At 43.8% G+C, this 14,903-nt stretch overlaps 1 protein-coding gene across 1 annotated transcript; it reads left to right on the top strand.

The window, feature by feature from the left end:
* Positions 1-4,343: 4,343 nt before the first annotated feature.
* On the top strand, positions 4,344-13,233 carry FAM210B (family with sequence similarity 210 member B). The gene is made up of 3 exons (XM_044986643.1): positions 4,344-4,857; positions 8,465-8,640; positions 11,568-13,233. The coding sequence occupies exons 1-3, from the start codon at positions 4,387-4,389 to the stop codon at positions 11,782-11,784; spliced, it is 864 nt and encodes a 287-aa protein (XP_044842578.1). The 5' UTR covers positions 4,344-4,386; the 3' UTR covers positions 11,785-13,233.
* Positions 13,234-14,903: the final 1,670 nt, after the last annotated feature.

Here is a 14,903-nt window from a genome sequence, read left to right as displayed (position 1 = left end):
AGGATTTCAGGTATTCCCAGGTGTATGGGTCAGTTACTAGAGGCCACAGGACTTCGTAAAGTGGTGAGGCTGGGTTGTGACAACATGAAGGAAGGAGATTGCAGTCATAGGTGGGAAAGGAATGGGTGCTGCACATGTGAATTTATGCCAGGCCCTGCAAATCCTAGCACTGTGCATGCATTCTTAATCTGGCTCTGACAGGTCTGTCTTCTCCCTATGTTCTTGGTCCATTATGCCGAATGGTCTGGAGCAAATATCTCTTCTCTTGGCACTTGTGTGCTCTCTTTGCTTTATGGTACGTGAAGTTGGGATATTTGTTTCTTTTTCCATGCTTGCTGTTATTGTTTGTTTCTAATTTTGTACATGGATTGCTCCCTGCCTGGAAATGTCTATGCAAAATGGCTCACCAATTATTTTATTTTATGCAGAAAAAGATCAGCCTGATCCTGTGGTTAATGTTCCAGATGGCCACACTGCAATTCCACATTTGATCCTTGACCCCAGTCACTTGTCCCCGAAGTGTCATAGTCCCCAAAGTGTCATAGTCTGGGATCATACCTGTGAGCAGCGAGTGCCTTGTTTCATCCAATTACCACTGGAGGAGCCAGGGTCTTGTCTCTTGTTCCTAAGCCAGCTGTGACTGGAGCTTGCTTGAGCTCACAAAGAAGGCAGTGAGTGCCTTTTGCCATTCACACTGTCAATCAATATGTGGCCACTGTCACCTACAAATCAAAGTTCCTTCCTCTGATTATATTGGGCACTGCTCTGAAACAGCAGCACTTTAGTAGAAGTGAATGCATCATCCTCAAGAGAATGCTTGTTTCTTCAGTGTATTGTTCAGTTTCAATTCAGTAAAACTTCATTGGCATGGCAAATTATAGAAGTGTTGCCAAAGTGTAAAAGTGAAGCTGCTCTCTAAGGTATCTGTCACATATAAGTACGAGCCACCCAGAATAGGACTGTACACTGTGTTTGGGGGTGCAACAACTTGTCAGAGGTGTCCATTCCCGATCTGGTAGCAGGTTGCTGCATAGCACAATAACATTTCTGATGGCTTTTTCCTTTATATGCATTGTATATAGCAGCCTTAACTAAGGCTCTCATTGTTCTAGGGCACAATCAGTTAACATGTACATGTAATGTACATTTTCTATAATGGCAACAAGTTCCCCAGAGGAGGGTCTGAGCACTGATTAGTCAGCTGAAATGTTTTCGACATCACAAATTCAGTATTTTAACTATAAAATGACCCTTTATGTAATTTCTCTAACCACCAAAACATTAGAAACAGGTGATTGTATTAATACTGGATTAAAGAAAATGCAAGATTCTACCTTCACAAGGCTCCTCTTGTAACTTTTCTATCACAGATAGGATCCATGTAGATCATCTGGTAACAGGTCCTATAAAAATACCATAGATAGATAAACATGTATGGGGATGGATAGATTGATCATTAGAAAAGATTAGATTGGATAGTCTATGGTAGTGCTGTGGTTTAGCCTGGCCTGTATGGAACACATCAAACCTGTAAGACCAGGGGCTCTATGCTGATTTTGGTTATGCCTATGAAATGTCATTGCCTTCAATAGACTTACTTCTCATTACAGTGTTAATGAGAAGTAAGAAACAGGCCTCTGGTATTTGCAGGGCTGTGCCACACAGTTCAGTGGCATCATTATAATATGAGGTGGTTATGTTCACATAGGTAAGGCCAAATGGTCCTGGCGCTACCATGTTAATAACTCTGTCCCCCAGCATGGTAAATGCTCCTATGTAGATGGGCAAAGGAAACAAATGTGCAAATGTCTTGAAGCAGTAATAGAAACACCTGGTGGTCTTGGAAACTATCCATATTCCAAGCTCTTAGAAAGGGACTAGATTTATGGAGCAAGGACTAATATGTTTGTACAGTGTTTGCTGCCCATTATGTCTGGAACAGATGCTCATTTAATATATGCAAAGCTCTCCTACCCTCTTCTTTCAAAAGACTCTTCAAAACCCATCTGCTCTGTGATGCATCCTACTGATAATGGCCACCCACCATGCTATTTCCGCATTGTAGCATTCTTTGTTGTCCTGTGCAGTTCCAGCATGTGTTCCTACACTACAAGCCTTTCCGGGCAGGAAACCTCCTATGTATTTGACACGGTTCTCCTTTTGTACAGGGCTGTGTATGCATACAGCACTACAGAACTAACAACACACATAGGGAAGAAAGGATGGGTCATTAGGGAACAGGGAGAAGAAAAACCTTTCTAAGCCATGGCTTAGAATTTAAATTTAGGTTCATTAAGTGTTTCCATACAAGTTATGGTGATGCAATGATTTCCCCTCCCCAACTTCGGAGCAGCATTGTGTGTGCTATTTGGAAGCCACTTCCACCCCAGCAGTAGATTCATTTGAGCAAAGTGTGAAGTGATTTCTGTTTATGAAGAACTCCGGGGTGAAAGTTGCTGTGTAAAAGCCCAGCTCTGAACTATATTCAATAATGTGAAGGTTGCACAGTTAAAAATCATAGAAGATTAGGCATTGATCCTGCAAATTACTCCATATGGGCAGACCCCCAATATGCACACCTTGGACTTTATGCAGAGTGAGTCCCACTGAAGATAATGGAACTCCACACAGGCACTGGCCTCCACATGTACAGAATAACTTGCTGGATCAGGACCTAAGGTTTCACCTGAGCTATGTAACACCTAGGTGGTATTTTTACTTCCTGTTTTCCTTGTTATATTTATAGCTTAGAATTAACAGTCAATTTTCCCTGCTTTTTCCCAGGAGAGGGGACAATTGGGATCTCAAAGATGTTGTGAGCTGTTTGGAGCACGGACCATCTTTTTATTTTGCACCTAGCACAATGGGGTTGTGGCCCGTCACTGGGCCCGAGATGCTACCACAATGCAAATAATTAATCATGATGATAAATGTGTACTGTGACATCTCATGCCAGAAATGAAAGAGCAGGAGCATTCTATCTACCCTGTTCACCTAGGTACATATCCATCTGTACCTCCCAGGAATTTAAATATAGACATGACAAAAACAATATTTCCTTCTTTCTTCCTTCCCTCCTGTCTGGTGGTAGAACAAATAGCTCGATAAGGTTGTAAAGGATTTTTTTTTAAATGTATGTTTCCTTGTGTACGTCAATGAGTGGCTCTGTGTATATGTAAAGAAAACTAAAATGGAAGGCCACTCTCAAAGGCCTTAGCTCTGAAAGTGAGGTCATTCTTAGTCTCCGTGGGAATGAGTTCCACAGTCTAGGGCCAGCCGCTGTGAAATTTCTGCCTCTTGCACTCCTGCATGAGCCTTTTCACTGTCAACTACTCATATAAAAAGCAACAAAGAGTCCCGTGGCACCTTACAGACTAACAGACGTATTGGAGCATGAGCTTTCGTGGGTGAATACCCACTTCGTCAGATGCATGTGGCAGTCTGTGGCACTGTCATAAATTCACTAGATTTCCAGCTGCCATTAATTCGTCCACCTACATTTCCAATGTGAAAACAAGCAACACCCCTTCTCCACAACCTTCTCTTCCACTCCTTTTTTTTGCTAAGGCAGATATTTTTCAGGCCTTCTTTCTACCTCACAAAGAAGCAAAAAAGGGCACAAGCCAGTTTTTGTCCCTTTGCAACTCACCTTTTATGATGAGTCCTTAACCATGCCCTGTTCATTCCCTCTGAAGCATCTGGCACTGGCCACTATTGGAGGACAGGATACTGGGCTCGATGACTCATTAGTCTGACCCAGTAAGGCTATTCCCATGTTCTTTGCCAAACTCGGTGATGCTTAAATTCAGAGGTTTGCATTTAAGGCGAGAGTCACACACACACATGCCATCCCAAACAACAAGGCTTTGTGCTGGGAATTAAGGGAGGGCTGTAGACTGGCCCCAGACCCTGTGGGCTTCCCCTCTGCACTCCTGCAGCCATGAGACGTGCTGGCATGGAATCCCTGGCCCTGGGAGCCTTTCCTAGCCTGGCCACAACTCCTGGCATTCGTAGCCACTGTGCCAGAGAGCGATTTGCACACCATATTGACTAGCTTCCCCCTCACTTGCTTCCGGGGAAGGGTACAGTTTTATTACTAGCAGCTAGTCCTGCCTTCCTTCAGACTTTCTCCTCCCCAGCCTTTCCTTCCTGGCTGCTTCTATAGTCTTCTTAGCTACTGAGGACAGGCAGGGTCCGGGGAGGAGGCTGCCAGTAGCTGCGGGGGACTGCTCCTAGCTGGGCTGCCGTCCGGCTCGCTGGGCAGGGGCGCTGTCTCTTTAAGGAGGAGGGTGCCTGGGTTGGCGGGGCTGGGCTGGGCTGTTAGTCTCTGCGGGCCTGGGCTGCTTCCCTCGCCGGGCTCGCGGGCCAAGGGGCCCTGTTCCAGCAATGCCCTGGCTGGTGCACCTGGGCCCTCCTGCGGCGCAGCGCGCGCTGGCCCCGGGGGCGCTGCTCCAAGCCGCCGCGCGCATTGTCCGGAGCAGCCCCGGAGCAGCAGCGGGGGGCCCGCCGTTCGTAGGCGGCCAGGTGCAGGCTGGCCCCGCTGGAGGCGAAGCTAGAGAGGCTCCGCACAAGAGGCAGCATCGACGCAGCTTCCGACAGGGGTGCAGCTGGCTCGCCCTGGGCGGCCTGCGCCTGCCAAGCCCCCTCCGCCTGCTGCCCGCTGCTGCGCTGCTTGCCCCAGCCGATCCCAGCCGCCGGGCCGGCTGCAGCGCGGCTCAGGCGGGTTATCTGCCCCCGCACAAGGGCTTCGGCTACAAACAGCAGGTGCCAGAGGACGCCGAGTCCAGCCATCTGCAGCCCCAGATAACTCTGCAAGCAACTGCCGGCAACTTCCCCAGCAGCGGGAGCTCCGGGAAGGTGGGTGAGGGTGACTCAGGCTGAGTCAGCAGCAACTTGCTGAGTGGGTTTAGTTTTGCTGCCCTGTATTGTCCGCGTATCCCGGTCGATATTGGCACATACCGATACCGCCCTAGGCTTCCTCCCATTCCATACAGTCCACTTGTGTCTTATGAAGCTGCATCATGCATGAGGTCTGGAGTGGGAAGCACTGCCCCATTGAGAGGAAAAGGGGCTGTGTGTCCGCTAACTATAAGGACCTAATCTGTGCAACATAATTTCTCAGGTTCTGCAGTGTTTCCGTCTAAAATAGGTTAATTTTCTACATCAGTATCAAGAGAATAAAGATGCCAAGGAGCCGCCACTGGAGAGGTGGTCTCACAGCAGGGTACAGAGGGAGGGAAATAGTCTTATTCCATCCCATAGGAAGTTGTTTGTTCTTTGAAATCTTTCTAGTTATGTTGTTGTAATAGCTAGTGCCAACTTGCACAGACTGGACACAGTTTTAACAGGCAGTAAAACAGCTACTTTTTAAAAATATAATGTCCTGTCCACACAGTGGCCAAAAACATTACTTGTTTTCAAGCTGCTGCAGTTTCTGTTGGATAGGTTTTAAGAACAGAAAGTGTTAAAATAGAGGAAATAGCTCTAGTACTTGTAATGTGTGTGTGCATCATATTCTCATAAAATACAGGAGAAGGATTCTCACTTCCTGCCATGTGCGGACTGCACATTTTGAATTTTATAGAAGATCTCAAGTACCCAGTTTTTCCGAAGTGACAGTTAAGAAACAATAGAAAAGGGATGAAATTCAGTTGGAAAGTTTAGGTTGAATGTTCCAGGCAGCGATATCTATTAGCCTGCAGAATAGTTTCCCAAGATATATGGTAGAGGCCCAGTCACTTGGGACACTTAAAACTACACTGGGCAGGACACTTTAAAAATATACGGGGGTAGGGGACTAATAGTCTTTCTTATTTCTTTTATCCTCTTCCCTATTTCAGTTCAAAGGCAGAGTGTGGAAGTGCCCTTAGTTATCTGTACATATATTTTCACTGTTCAATACATGTAACTTTAAAAAAAAAATAGGAGTGGTCTTGGTTAGAAATGCAACTTGAGTCCATTAGAACAAAATGTGTAATGTTTTAACATTCCATAACTTGGCTGAACTGTATGTGGGTGTTTGGATTTTTTTTTCTTTCTCTCTTTGGGGCGAGGTTGTTTTTAAACTTGTTTGTGCCAGAATTTCTAAATGTGAAGGTTTGGCTCCAGGTTAATTTTTATGGCCAAGTAGTAAACCATAAAAAACACATCTCTTTGGTTTTTCAGAGATGCTTTGCATCAGCTAGTACCCATTAAGATCAATGGGAGTTCCAGAGTACAGTACCTCTGAAAAATAGCAAATTCTGATGGAAGTAATGATACTGTTTTCACTAGAAATGCTGAAGAGAGGAGTGCCATGAGGAGAATTGAATGTGTATCACTTAGAGCTCTTGACATGAGCTTCTTTCTCTTCTGCGTCAGGCCACCCACTGTCTGCACACTATTATCCACATGTATTTTTCTTTTATTAGATAAAATGCTCCTGTATGAGACCCTTCTGTGACCTATACTAATTTTTTTATTCTTAAGTTAGATTTTTTTGTTTTGTTTGTTTAGGGGGAAACAGTCCTGCTGGTATTGCAAAAGAATGTCATATAACTACAGATGCTCACAATTCAAAGTAGTCTCTCTAATATGTTGTGGGGTTTTTTTTTAAACTAAATCTTTTAAAATATATTTTCTTTCATTGCATTTCTGCAGGACTGGTTCTACAAGTAAACACTGAATTTCCTTTGTCTCAAAACAGTAATCTAAAAATAAAATTGCATTGATATGGATCTGCCCTCACTGAGGCCCCAATTCATCAACCAGATGCATATGGGCAAGGGGATTCAGCTCCAGGATTGTGGCCAACTCTGTGCTTTTGGTTGCTTTCAGTCACTGTTGAATTCTTAAACATGTTGAGCACCTTAATCTTCTGGTGGGTTGATTTCTGGCATTACAGGATTCCCTGGGTCCAAGAAAAATAGACTTTCTACAGAGATGTTATAGAAAATAATTCTGTTCTCTCAGCTTTCTTTACTGAGCAAGTAGATACACAGGGCATGACCACACCGGGTAGTCATAATAAACAGCTGCTAACATGGTACTGGCTTAATCTCTTGCCTTACTGCCAATACAGATTCAGAAGCTGCCTCAATGTATTTTAGTCCAGTGCCCTAGATTAGTGAGAGCAAAATTGAAAGAAATGGAAACCACTTGGGTGACAAGAACAGGCTACATAGCTCAGATCCTGTGATTTCATTTTGCAGAGTTGGCTTTGATATAATGAGCCTGGAGTTCCCGAGAATCCTCTCCTGGTTGTATGATGGCTGCCTGAGATGCCCTTTAGCACTGTAAATTGAAAGCATATATAATATGGAGCTTAACTGGGCCTACTTATTGGCAGGCTGAGAGAGTCAAAAGACTGAATGGGCAAAGGAAACTGAAATATTCTCTCTCCTGTCCAGGTCACGGTTTGAGGCACATTGACTAGTGGGAAGCATCTAGTGGCACTGCCTCCCCTGTAAATAAACAGGGGGCTTCAGTCTCAGTGGCTGTCAGAATGCCACCACTACTATTAAGTAAATTGAAGAAGAGGGAACCCTTCTGTCCATTCTGTTGTCCAGTAATAAATGAGAGGTCCCAAGGTTTTCCCTCTTGTCTTGGCCAACATTTCCTCTGGGGTTAAGAGAAGATGATGTCCAAGACTGTTGTCAGATCTAGTACCTGAGGCTCTACCTGCACGGTTAGGACCACGTTGCTTTGAAACCTACTTTTAATATAAAAATTGTTTAAACCTTATTCTGCTATAGAAATGCCAGAAGAAGAAATGAAATGGGTTCCCCAGTGGCTATGGCAGAAGTCTGTCAGTGGCTGCCAAACCAGTGCTAGCATATTTGCATTTGCTGCTGCTGCAGCAGCATTTTTACAGCCAGGGGATAGTGCTGCTCATTGCTACCAAGCTACAGCAATAATTCCCAGGTTCTTTCTCTATGTTGCTGATGCACAGAACATGATTTACAAGAGCTTAAAATGTCGGGCCTTCTCCAGGAGTGTCAAATGTGCTTTCTGTGTTACCAATCATTTGGCCTTTGGCGACACAGTGGTCTTTAATCTGCACTGTGAGGCTGAGGATTGAGGTACAAAGCAAACTCATTCTGGCATGCAAACTAAGGATCCTATCCTGCAGGTGACTGTGTGGGTGGAACTCTGCCTGAACAGTGTCAGTTTTAGGATCGGGATTATATTGTCTATATTTATTATTCTGTAATAGGAAATCTTGCCCTAGTGCTGGGGTCCACGCAGAGCTCAATGATCCCTTAAACCTGGATTAATAGTTTATGTGGACTCTCTTCCATGTTATTGCACCTAATGCTATGCATCTTTGTTTTGCCCCCCTATCCAAAGCACCCAAGAACAGCGCTGCATAGAGTTCTGTGCTTTATTTTGCTTCTTAGCAAGTAGCTTGAGACAATTAACAGGAACCTGGACATTGTGTGTCACGTGAGTGTTCGTTCTAAATCATCGTTTTCTTTTTGGCTAGGACACAAGTAGATCCCCTGAAAAGGAAGTCACGGATCCCAGTGATGAAGATGAGAAGAAACCCAACAAATCCCAGCAGCTGAAAAAAGTTTTTAAAGAATATGGCGCTGTAGGAGTTTCATTCCACGTTGGAATTTCGTTAATGTCTTTGGGAATATTCTACCTGGCTGTTTCAAGGTGTGGTTTCTCTTGCAGACTCTCTGGCCTTGGGTAATCTTGTGTATAAAATAAGAAATATCAAGCAGGCATGGATTTTTGAGGTAGTACTTAACTTCTGAGACGAGTCAGGGCCCAATGTTGTGTCTGCTCTATGTGCAGAAGTCTCATGGCATCCAGCTGGAGATCCATGTATCTGCAGCTGCAGATCTGGGACCAGTCTGTATTGAGACAAGCAAGAGTAAAGATGAGGGTTTGCATTTAAAATGTACCTTGCTCTACACCTGGGGGCATGCAGGATGGGGAGTGTGCCAGTGCAGCCATCCAGAAGGGAGTTTGTTCATGTTCTAGGGACATGCTGTTTTAATGAAACACTGGCTTGAGCGGTGTAGATCAGCTCCAGCACACAGCGGTGGCCCGCAGAAGACTGTTGTTTTAATTCAGTATAAATCAAATAAAAACAGAACTGTATCCAAAACAAGGTGATTACCCTCAGGGCCAGATTTCCAGTGAGGCATTGCAGGTATGTGCCATGGGGCACCTAAAAATTAAAAGAGGATTAAAAGTTTGTGTGTTCTGTTTAAAAAAAAATAATAATAATTAATGAAAGATCACCTGTAGGCAGGGGGTGTGCTGAAGATGCTATGCCTAGGGACGCATAAAATCTAAATCCAGCCCTGATTATCCTGGAGAGCTACATGGGCACTTGCATGCAAGAAAGGAGAGCAAAAGAATAATGTAGGCTGGTAGGTTTCTTGAAAGACACCAGTTAGAATTTTGCCTATAACTGCAGAAGGAACAGAAAGATTAAAACAAATATAGGACTGGATTTAAAAAAAAACAGAAGGGTGACAATCGGGGGAGGTGGGGGGAGAGAGAGAGAGAGAGGAGTTTGTACATGGCTTTTGGTGGGATCATGGCCTATTTTTAGAAATGTACATAATTATTTACAGGACCGGAGCACATGATGGCAGCAAAGATCCCTCGTGCACTGCACAAACATAACTCCCCTGTTACGAAACAATTAATGTACCATTACATGTAGGCACTGCAGAACTCGATTTTTTTTGTAAGTTCAACAATTAATATTGATTTTTATTTTTAAGCTTTTTTTTATTTTTAAGTATTTTAATTTTCACATCTGTAGGGAATAAAGGGGGGAAGGGTAGCCCTGACATCAAGGCTGCAGGGGGCTCCCTGTGTGGCTGAGAGGCCTGAGACAGGAGGGCACAAGGTGCAGGAGAGGCTGTGATCCTGGCTTGGCAGAACAGAGACCTTTGGCCAGAGTCCTCAGAAGGAAGAGGAGCCACCAGCTTGGGGGGATGCCACCCAGCTGCTGAACAGCACCTATCCAGAGATGAACTCTGCATTCCTGGCCAGGGAGTGAGTCACCAGGACTGCAGAGGGCTCCCTGCACAGCTGTGAGGCCAGTGACACCAGATTCCTGCAGGTGCTAGGTGCATTTGCCAACTGAGGATGGATTTTTGTTGTTGTTGTTGATTTCTGTGTCAGGTGAAATTGACACTTACCAGTGACTAAGGACATAAATCAAATCCTGCTAAGTCTAATTGTATGGCCAAGTATGAGAAGTGCAGAGGGGAAAAAAAGTGGACCATTGCAAGGTCATGTGGGAAATACTCCAGAATTTACAGCCTATTCTAGACAACTGAAAATAGTTGTGGCTTCCTTGTTTGCAATATATACGTGACTGATCGATGGCAGGAGATGACAAGTCCCTCTTTCCTTTGGTCTGTTTTTACATAAGTTATTCAGCATTCAAACAGCCTTTTTACTCCTCCATTAGCAAACTTTCAGCATTATGTATGGATGTATTGTTGTCTTACTCTAGGTCAGATTTATTGATGGTCTGTTTCATTTTGCACCTTGGTTAAACTTTAAATCTTGTAAAGATTATTTACAAACTTCCAATTTATTATTTTTTTTAATTCAGAAAGTAGAATAATAGAACAGGAATGTTACCTAGGGAGGTTGTGGAATCCTTGTCATTGGAGGTTTTTAAGAACAGGTTAGATAAACACCTGTTGGGGATGGTCTAGGTGACCTCTTGAGATCCCTTCCAGCCCTACATTTTTATTATTTTTTAACTGTAAGAGACATCTCTGACTATTGGGCTGATGCTGCAGCTATACAATTGTGAAAGCAGAGAAAGGGGGGGGTGAATGAGAACGTATTTGGTTTTATAGGGACACCAATCTGGGAAGGGGAAAATATCACACTTCAGTCTGAAAAGTTGTTTCCTACTCTTGTAACAGGCATCATCTGAAGTTGTCAAAAATATCACACTGTGCATTTGACAGCACTTTGTGCTTTTTCAGTTTCTGCATGTTGTGTGGGCCTTTCACACAGCAATAGGGGAAGAGGAAAAATATTTTTTAAAAAATTAAAAACTTGTAAAACCACAAAAATTAGCTAGGAGGTATGGGAGGGCTCAGAGACAAATGTAATATCTCAAGTTACAATTTATAATTGATTAGATTTCTGGTTGATGATGCCTCTTTAAGTCAATCAGTTTATTGTATTTGTTGGAATTTTAATTTCTTAATGCATCTGTGCTTTAGGTTTTTGATTGACATAGAAAAAGGGAAATGTCAAACAGCATAGGCCTCCTGAATTGTCAGAAAGATTGCAATCTAATCTCAGTGAGAGCAGTATAAACCTAGAGTGGCTCCATTTTAGAAACTCATCCATTGTGTTAAATCAGAATCTGGCACACTGTTTAACTGCTTTATTTTAAGTAATGACATAAACATTAACACTGTTCTGCTGTAACTAAGGTAGGTGTTCAGTTAGGGAACAGGAGCATGAGTACCCAGATTATCCTAAGTAAACAAAAGATCCCTTTACTAACATAAGGGAACTGGTACAACTTTTTGATTTAAAAAACAAAAAAATTACAATAAATTCTTTTTTCCTTTTTCCCTCCCCAGTGGTGTGGACATGACTGCAGTTCTCCTAAAACTTGGATTCAATGAAGCATTGGTGCAATCCAAAGTGGCTGCTGGTACAAGCACATTTGTGTTGGCCTACGCTATTCACAAAGTGTTTGTTCCAGTCCGAATCAGCATTACCTTAGTTTCTGTGCCATTTCTTGTCCGATATTTCCGTAAGATTGGTTTCTTCAAACCGCCTGCCTCAAACCCATGATTTAAAAAAAGATTTCAAGTGTCATGTTCATATAGCTTTTTAAAGTGCTGTGCAACTGCAGTGACCCTATTTGGACTCATGTTAATACTGATCTCATCTTGCATTTTTGACTTGTCTTTTCAGGTAAATGTTTCTTTCGGGAAAATGTTGATATCCACTTTCGTTTCCTTCTCTTCCCTTGAGAACTTTGTTAAAATGGTATCTGAAAACTCCTGCAAGTGATAACATAAGCACTTACCTACCAATGAAGAAACTGTTTAGAACATATATCTTAGTATCTTTTCAGCTCAGCCTTTTAGGCCTTACTTTTTTCTTGGTGAAACACACTTGCTACAGTGCAGCACTAGTTCATAATAGTGTATTTCAGGAACTAAACTAAGGTTGAATCCCCATTTAATTATTCTCTGAAGCATACTCTGTCCTATCATGTGACTGCCTCTGTTGATACACCAACTCAGTGCTTAGTATTTATCTGCTGCCCATTTAAAATAATTTGTTGCTCTGAAAAGACACTCTTGCCATGCTGTACTTCCATACTTCTAAGTTGTATGGTTACTGAGCATGACTTAAAAGCTCACTCTCCTGGTTGGCTAGCAGCTTGCCCTACTGGAATCTTATTTATACTAGAGTGCTGTAGACTGAGTGAAATCCTGACTCCCCTGTAGTCAATGGAAGTTTTGTTACTGACTTAAGGGGACCACAATTTCAGTCTGTGGGCATGATCCAAAGCCCATTGAAGTCGGTGGCAAGACTTCGATAGGCTTTGATGTGGTGGATCAGGCCCTGTATTAGCAGACATGTTTACAACTGGAATCGAGCTATAGCAGGTTCTCAACCCCTGCAGAAGAAGCTCATATACATTCCTGAAGTCCATATGCTGTAATTTTGCAGACTGTTGTGTGCACCAGCTAGTTACTTGATTCTTATATTAAACTAACAATTAAGACTTAATATGGGAATGATCTATACTTTTAGGACTCTTTATTGCTCACATCAGATACCATTTTAAAGTGCTGTTTCCTTAGATGTTTGAGTTGTCCATTTGGCTTGCTGTTCACAACTCAATATGGCATGTTTCTACAAACTGCTGCAATGTCTATACTTCATCAAGCCAAGAAATCTGCAGGTCTGAGCTACTTACTATGGGATGCATATTAACTATTTTAATGTGAACAGAAAAAAAGCTTAGTTCTGATCTCTACAGTAAATTCCAAACACTTACCAATGTGCTACATTGCTCTTGCATTGCAGAAGCATTACAGTGAAGTCAAGGGTATGTCTGTGCATACCGTGGATCGATGCTGCCGCGATCGATCCACTGGGGGTTGATTTAGCAGGTCCAGTGAAGACCCGCTAAATCAACCACGGATCGCTCTCCCATCGACTCCAGTACTCCACCCAGGGCCGGCTCCAGACCCCAGCGCGGCAAGCACGCGCATGGGGCGGCCCTTTCCCGGGGGGGGCGGCAGGCTGGGCCGGCGGACCTGCCGCAGTCATGCCTGCGGGAGGTCCACCGGAGCCCCGGGACGACCGGACCTGCCGCAGGCATGGCTGCGGAGGGGGCGCTCGTCCCGCGGCTCCAGTGGACCTCCCGCAGGCATGACTGCAGACGGTTCGCTGGTCCCGCAGCTCGGCTGGACCTCCCGCAGGCATGCCTGCGGCAGCTCAAGCAGAGCCGCCGGACCTGCGAACCGTCCGCAGCTGCGGGAGGTCCAGCCGAGCCGCGGGACGAGCGGACCTTCCGCAGTCATGCCCGCGGGAGGTCCGCTACTCCCGCGGCTCCGGGGCGCCTCCCGCGCATGACTGCTTGGGGCGGCCAAAAAGGTAGAGCCGCCCCTGACTCCACCAGAACAAGAAGCATAAGGTAAGTCGACGGGAAAGCTTCTCCTGTCGACCCAGCGCAGTGTATGCACGACAGTAAGTCGACCTAAGCTACATCGACTCCAGCTATGTTATTCACTTAGATCGACTTAACCCTGTAGTGTAGACCTGCCCTAAGTGAGATTGACCTAAATGAGCACTTGGTAGTAGTTTTAGGCCCAAGATTTAGATTTTTTTGTTTTTAATTACAAAATGAAATAGAAATAGTTTCAGTAGCTTTATCTGGATGTTCCTCTGCAGTGTTGGTAAAATGAACACTGCAGCATAATGCAAGTGAAATGGAATATAAACAGATTAATTTAGCTTCATCCTCCAAGCTGAGGGAAGTGCAAAGAACTAAGGAGCTGTCAAAATTGCAATAAACTTATTCTTTTAAATAATTGGTTGAAAATTGCTTCTTAAATATTTTATTACTGTGACAATGTTCCTATCATAATGTGGTACATATAGCTATGCAATACAGTTATTGTGTATGCCTCAAGGGATTTTGATGACTTAAGGCTAAATTGGCAGCTTGCAAGCTGCCCTGAGTAAGGGAAAGCATATAACTGCACTACCCCAGGAGCAGAGGCCATATTGTGACTAAGAGTTGCAGTGTGGTCCCTGCTTCCTCTTTGCTCCATGGGAGATGTAAGCTGTGCCAGCCTTCTTTCTAATGTAGCTTAAATCACCTTGTCCACCTGTTCTGCTGCTCTGGCCGGCTCACTGCCTGGCCAGGAGAGAGTTAGCTGCTCCTAGGTGGCTGTATTCCCTCTTGTATTGTGACCCATGATGCAGGTAGTTTGTGCAGAGGCAAAATGGGGTGCCTCACATCCCTGAAGTGGTGTGTAAGCTAGTTTGTGATTGAGTCCATAAGTAATCCTGAAATCAGCTTATCAAGCAGAGTTTACATTTTATTTTATTTTAATTGCTGGAATGTTTTGACTTTTTTTATTGAAATTTGCCTTCTGGTGATGCTACTGAATAATAGACTTTCTGGATAAAATTAAAATATTTTTAAGTAACCATTGAAGGTGGTGGTGGGGTTGTTGCATTGTTAATTCCTAATAGTAACTTCCCATGTCTCCTACAATTTGCTAGCTGCTAAAACATTTGGGGGATTTTAAGGAAATTTAGACATTCTACTCAAGGTCGAACACTGATTCCTTTTTTTAAAAGGAAATGTGTATTTTTCTATTATCACTATTAGAAAAACAAGTAGCATTCCAGTCCTTCTATCCGTCACTTCTTGTAATGCA

This window comes from Mauremys mutica, chromosome 13 (assembly GCF_020497125.1).
Source record: "Mauremys mutica isolate MM-2020 ecotype Southern chromosome 13, ASM2049712v1, whole genome shotgun sequence".
Lineage (NCBI taxonomy): Eukaryota > Metazoa > Chordata > Testudines > Geoemydidae > Mauremys > Mauremys mutica.
The sequence above is the reverse complement of the archived record's forward strand: the minus strand, read 5'-3'. Positions and strand labels throughout refer to the sequence as shown.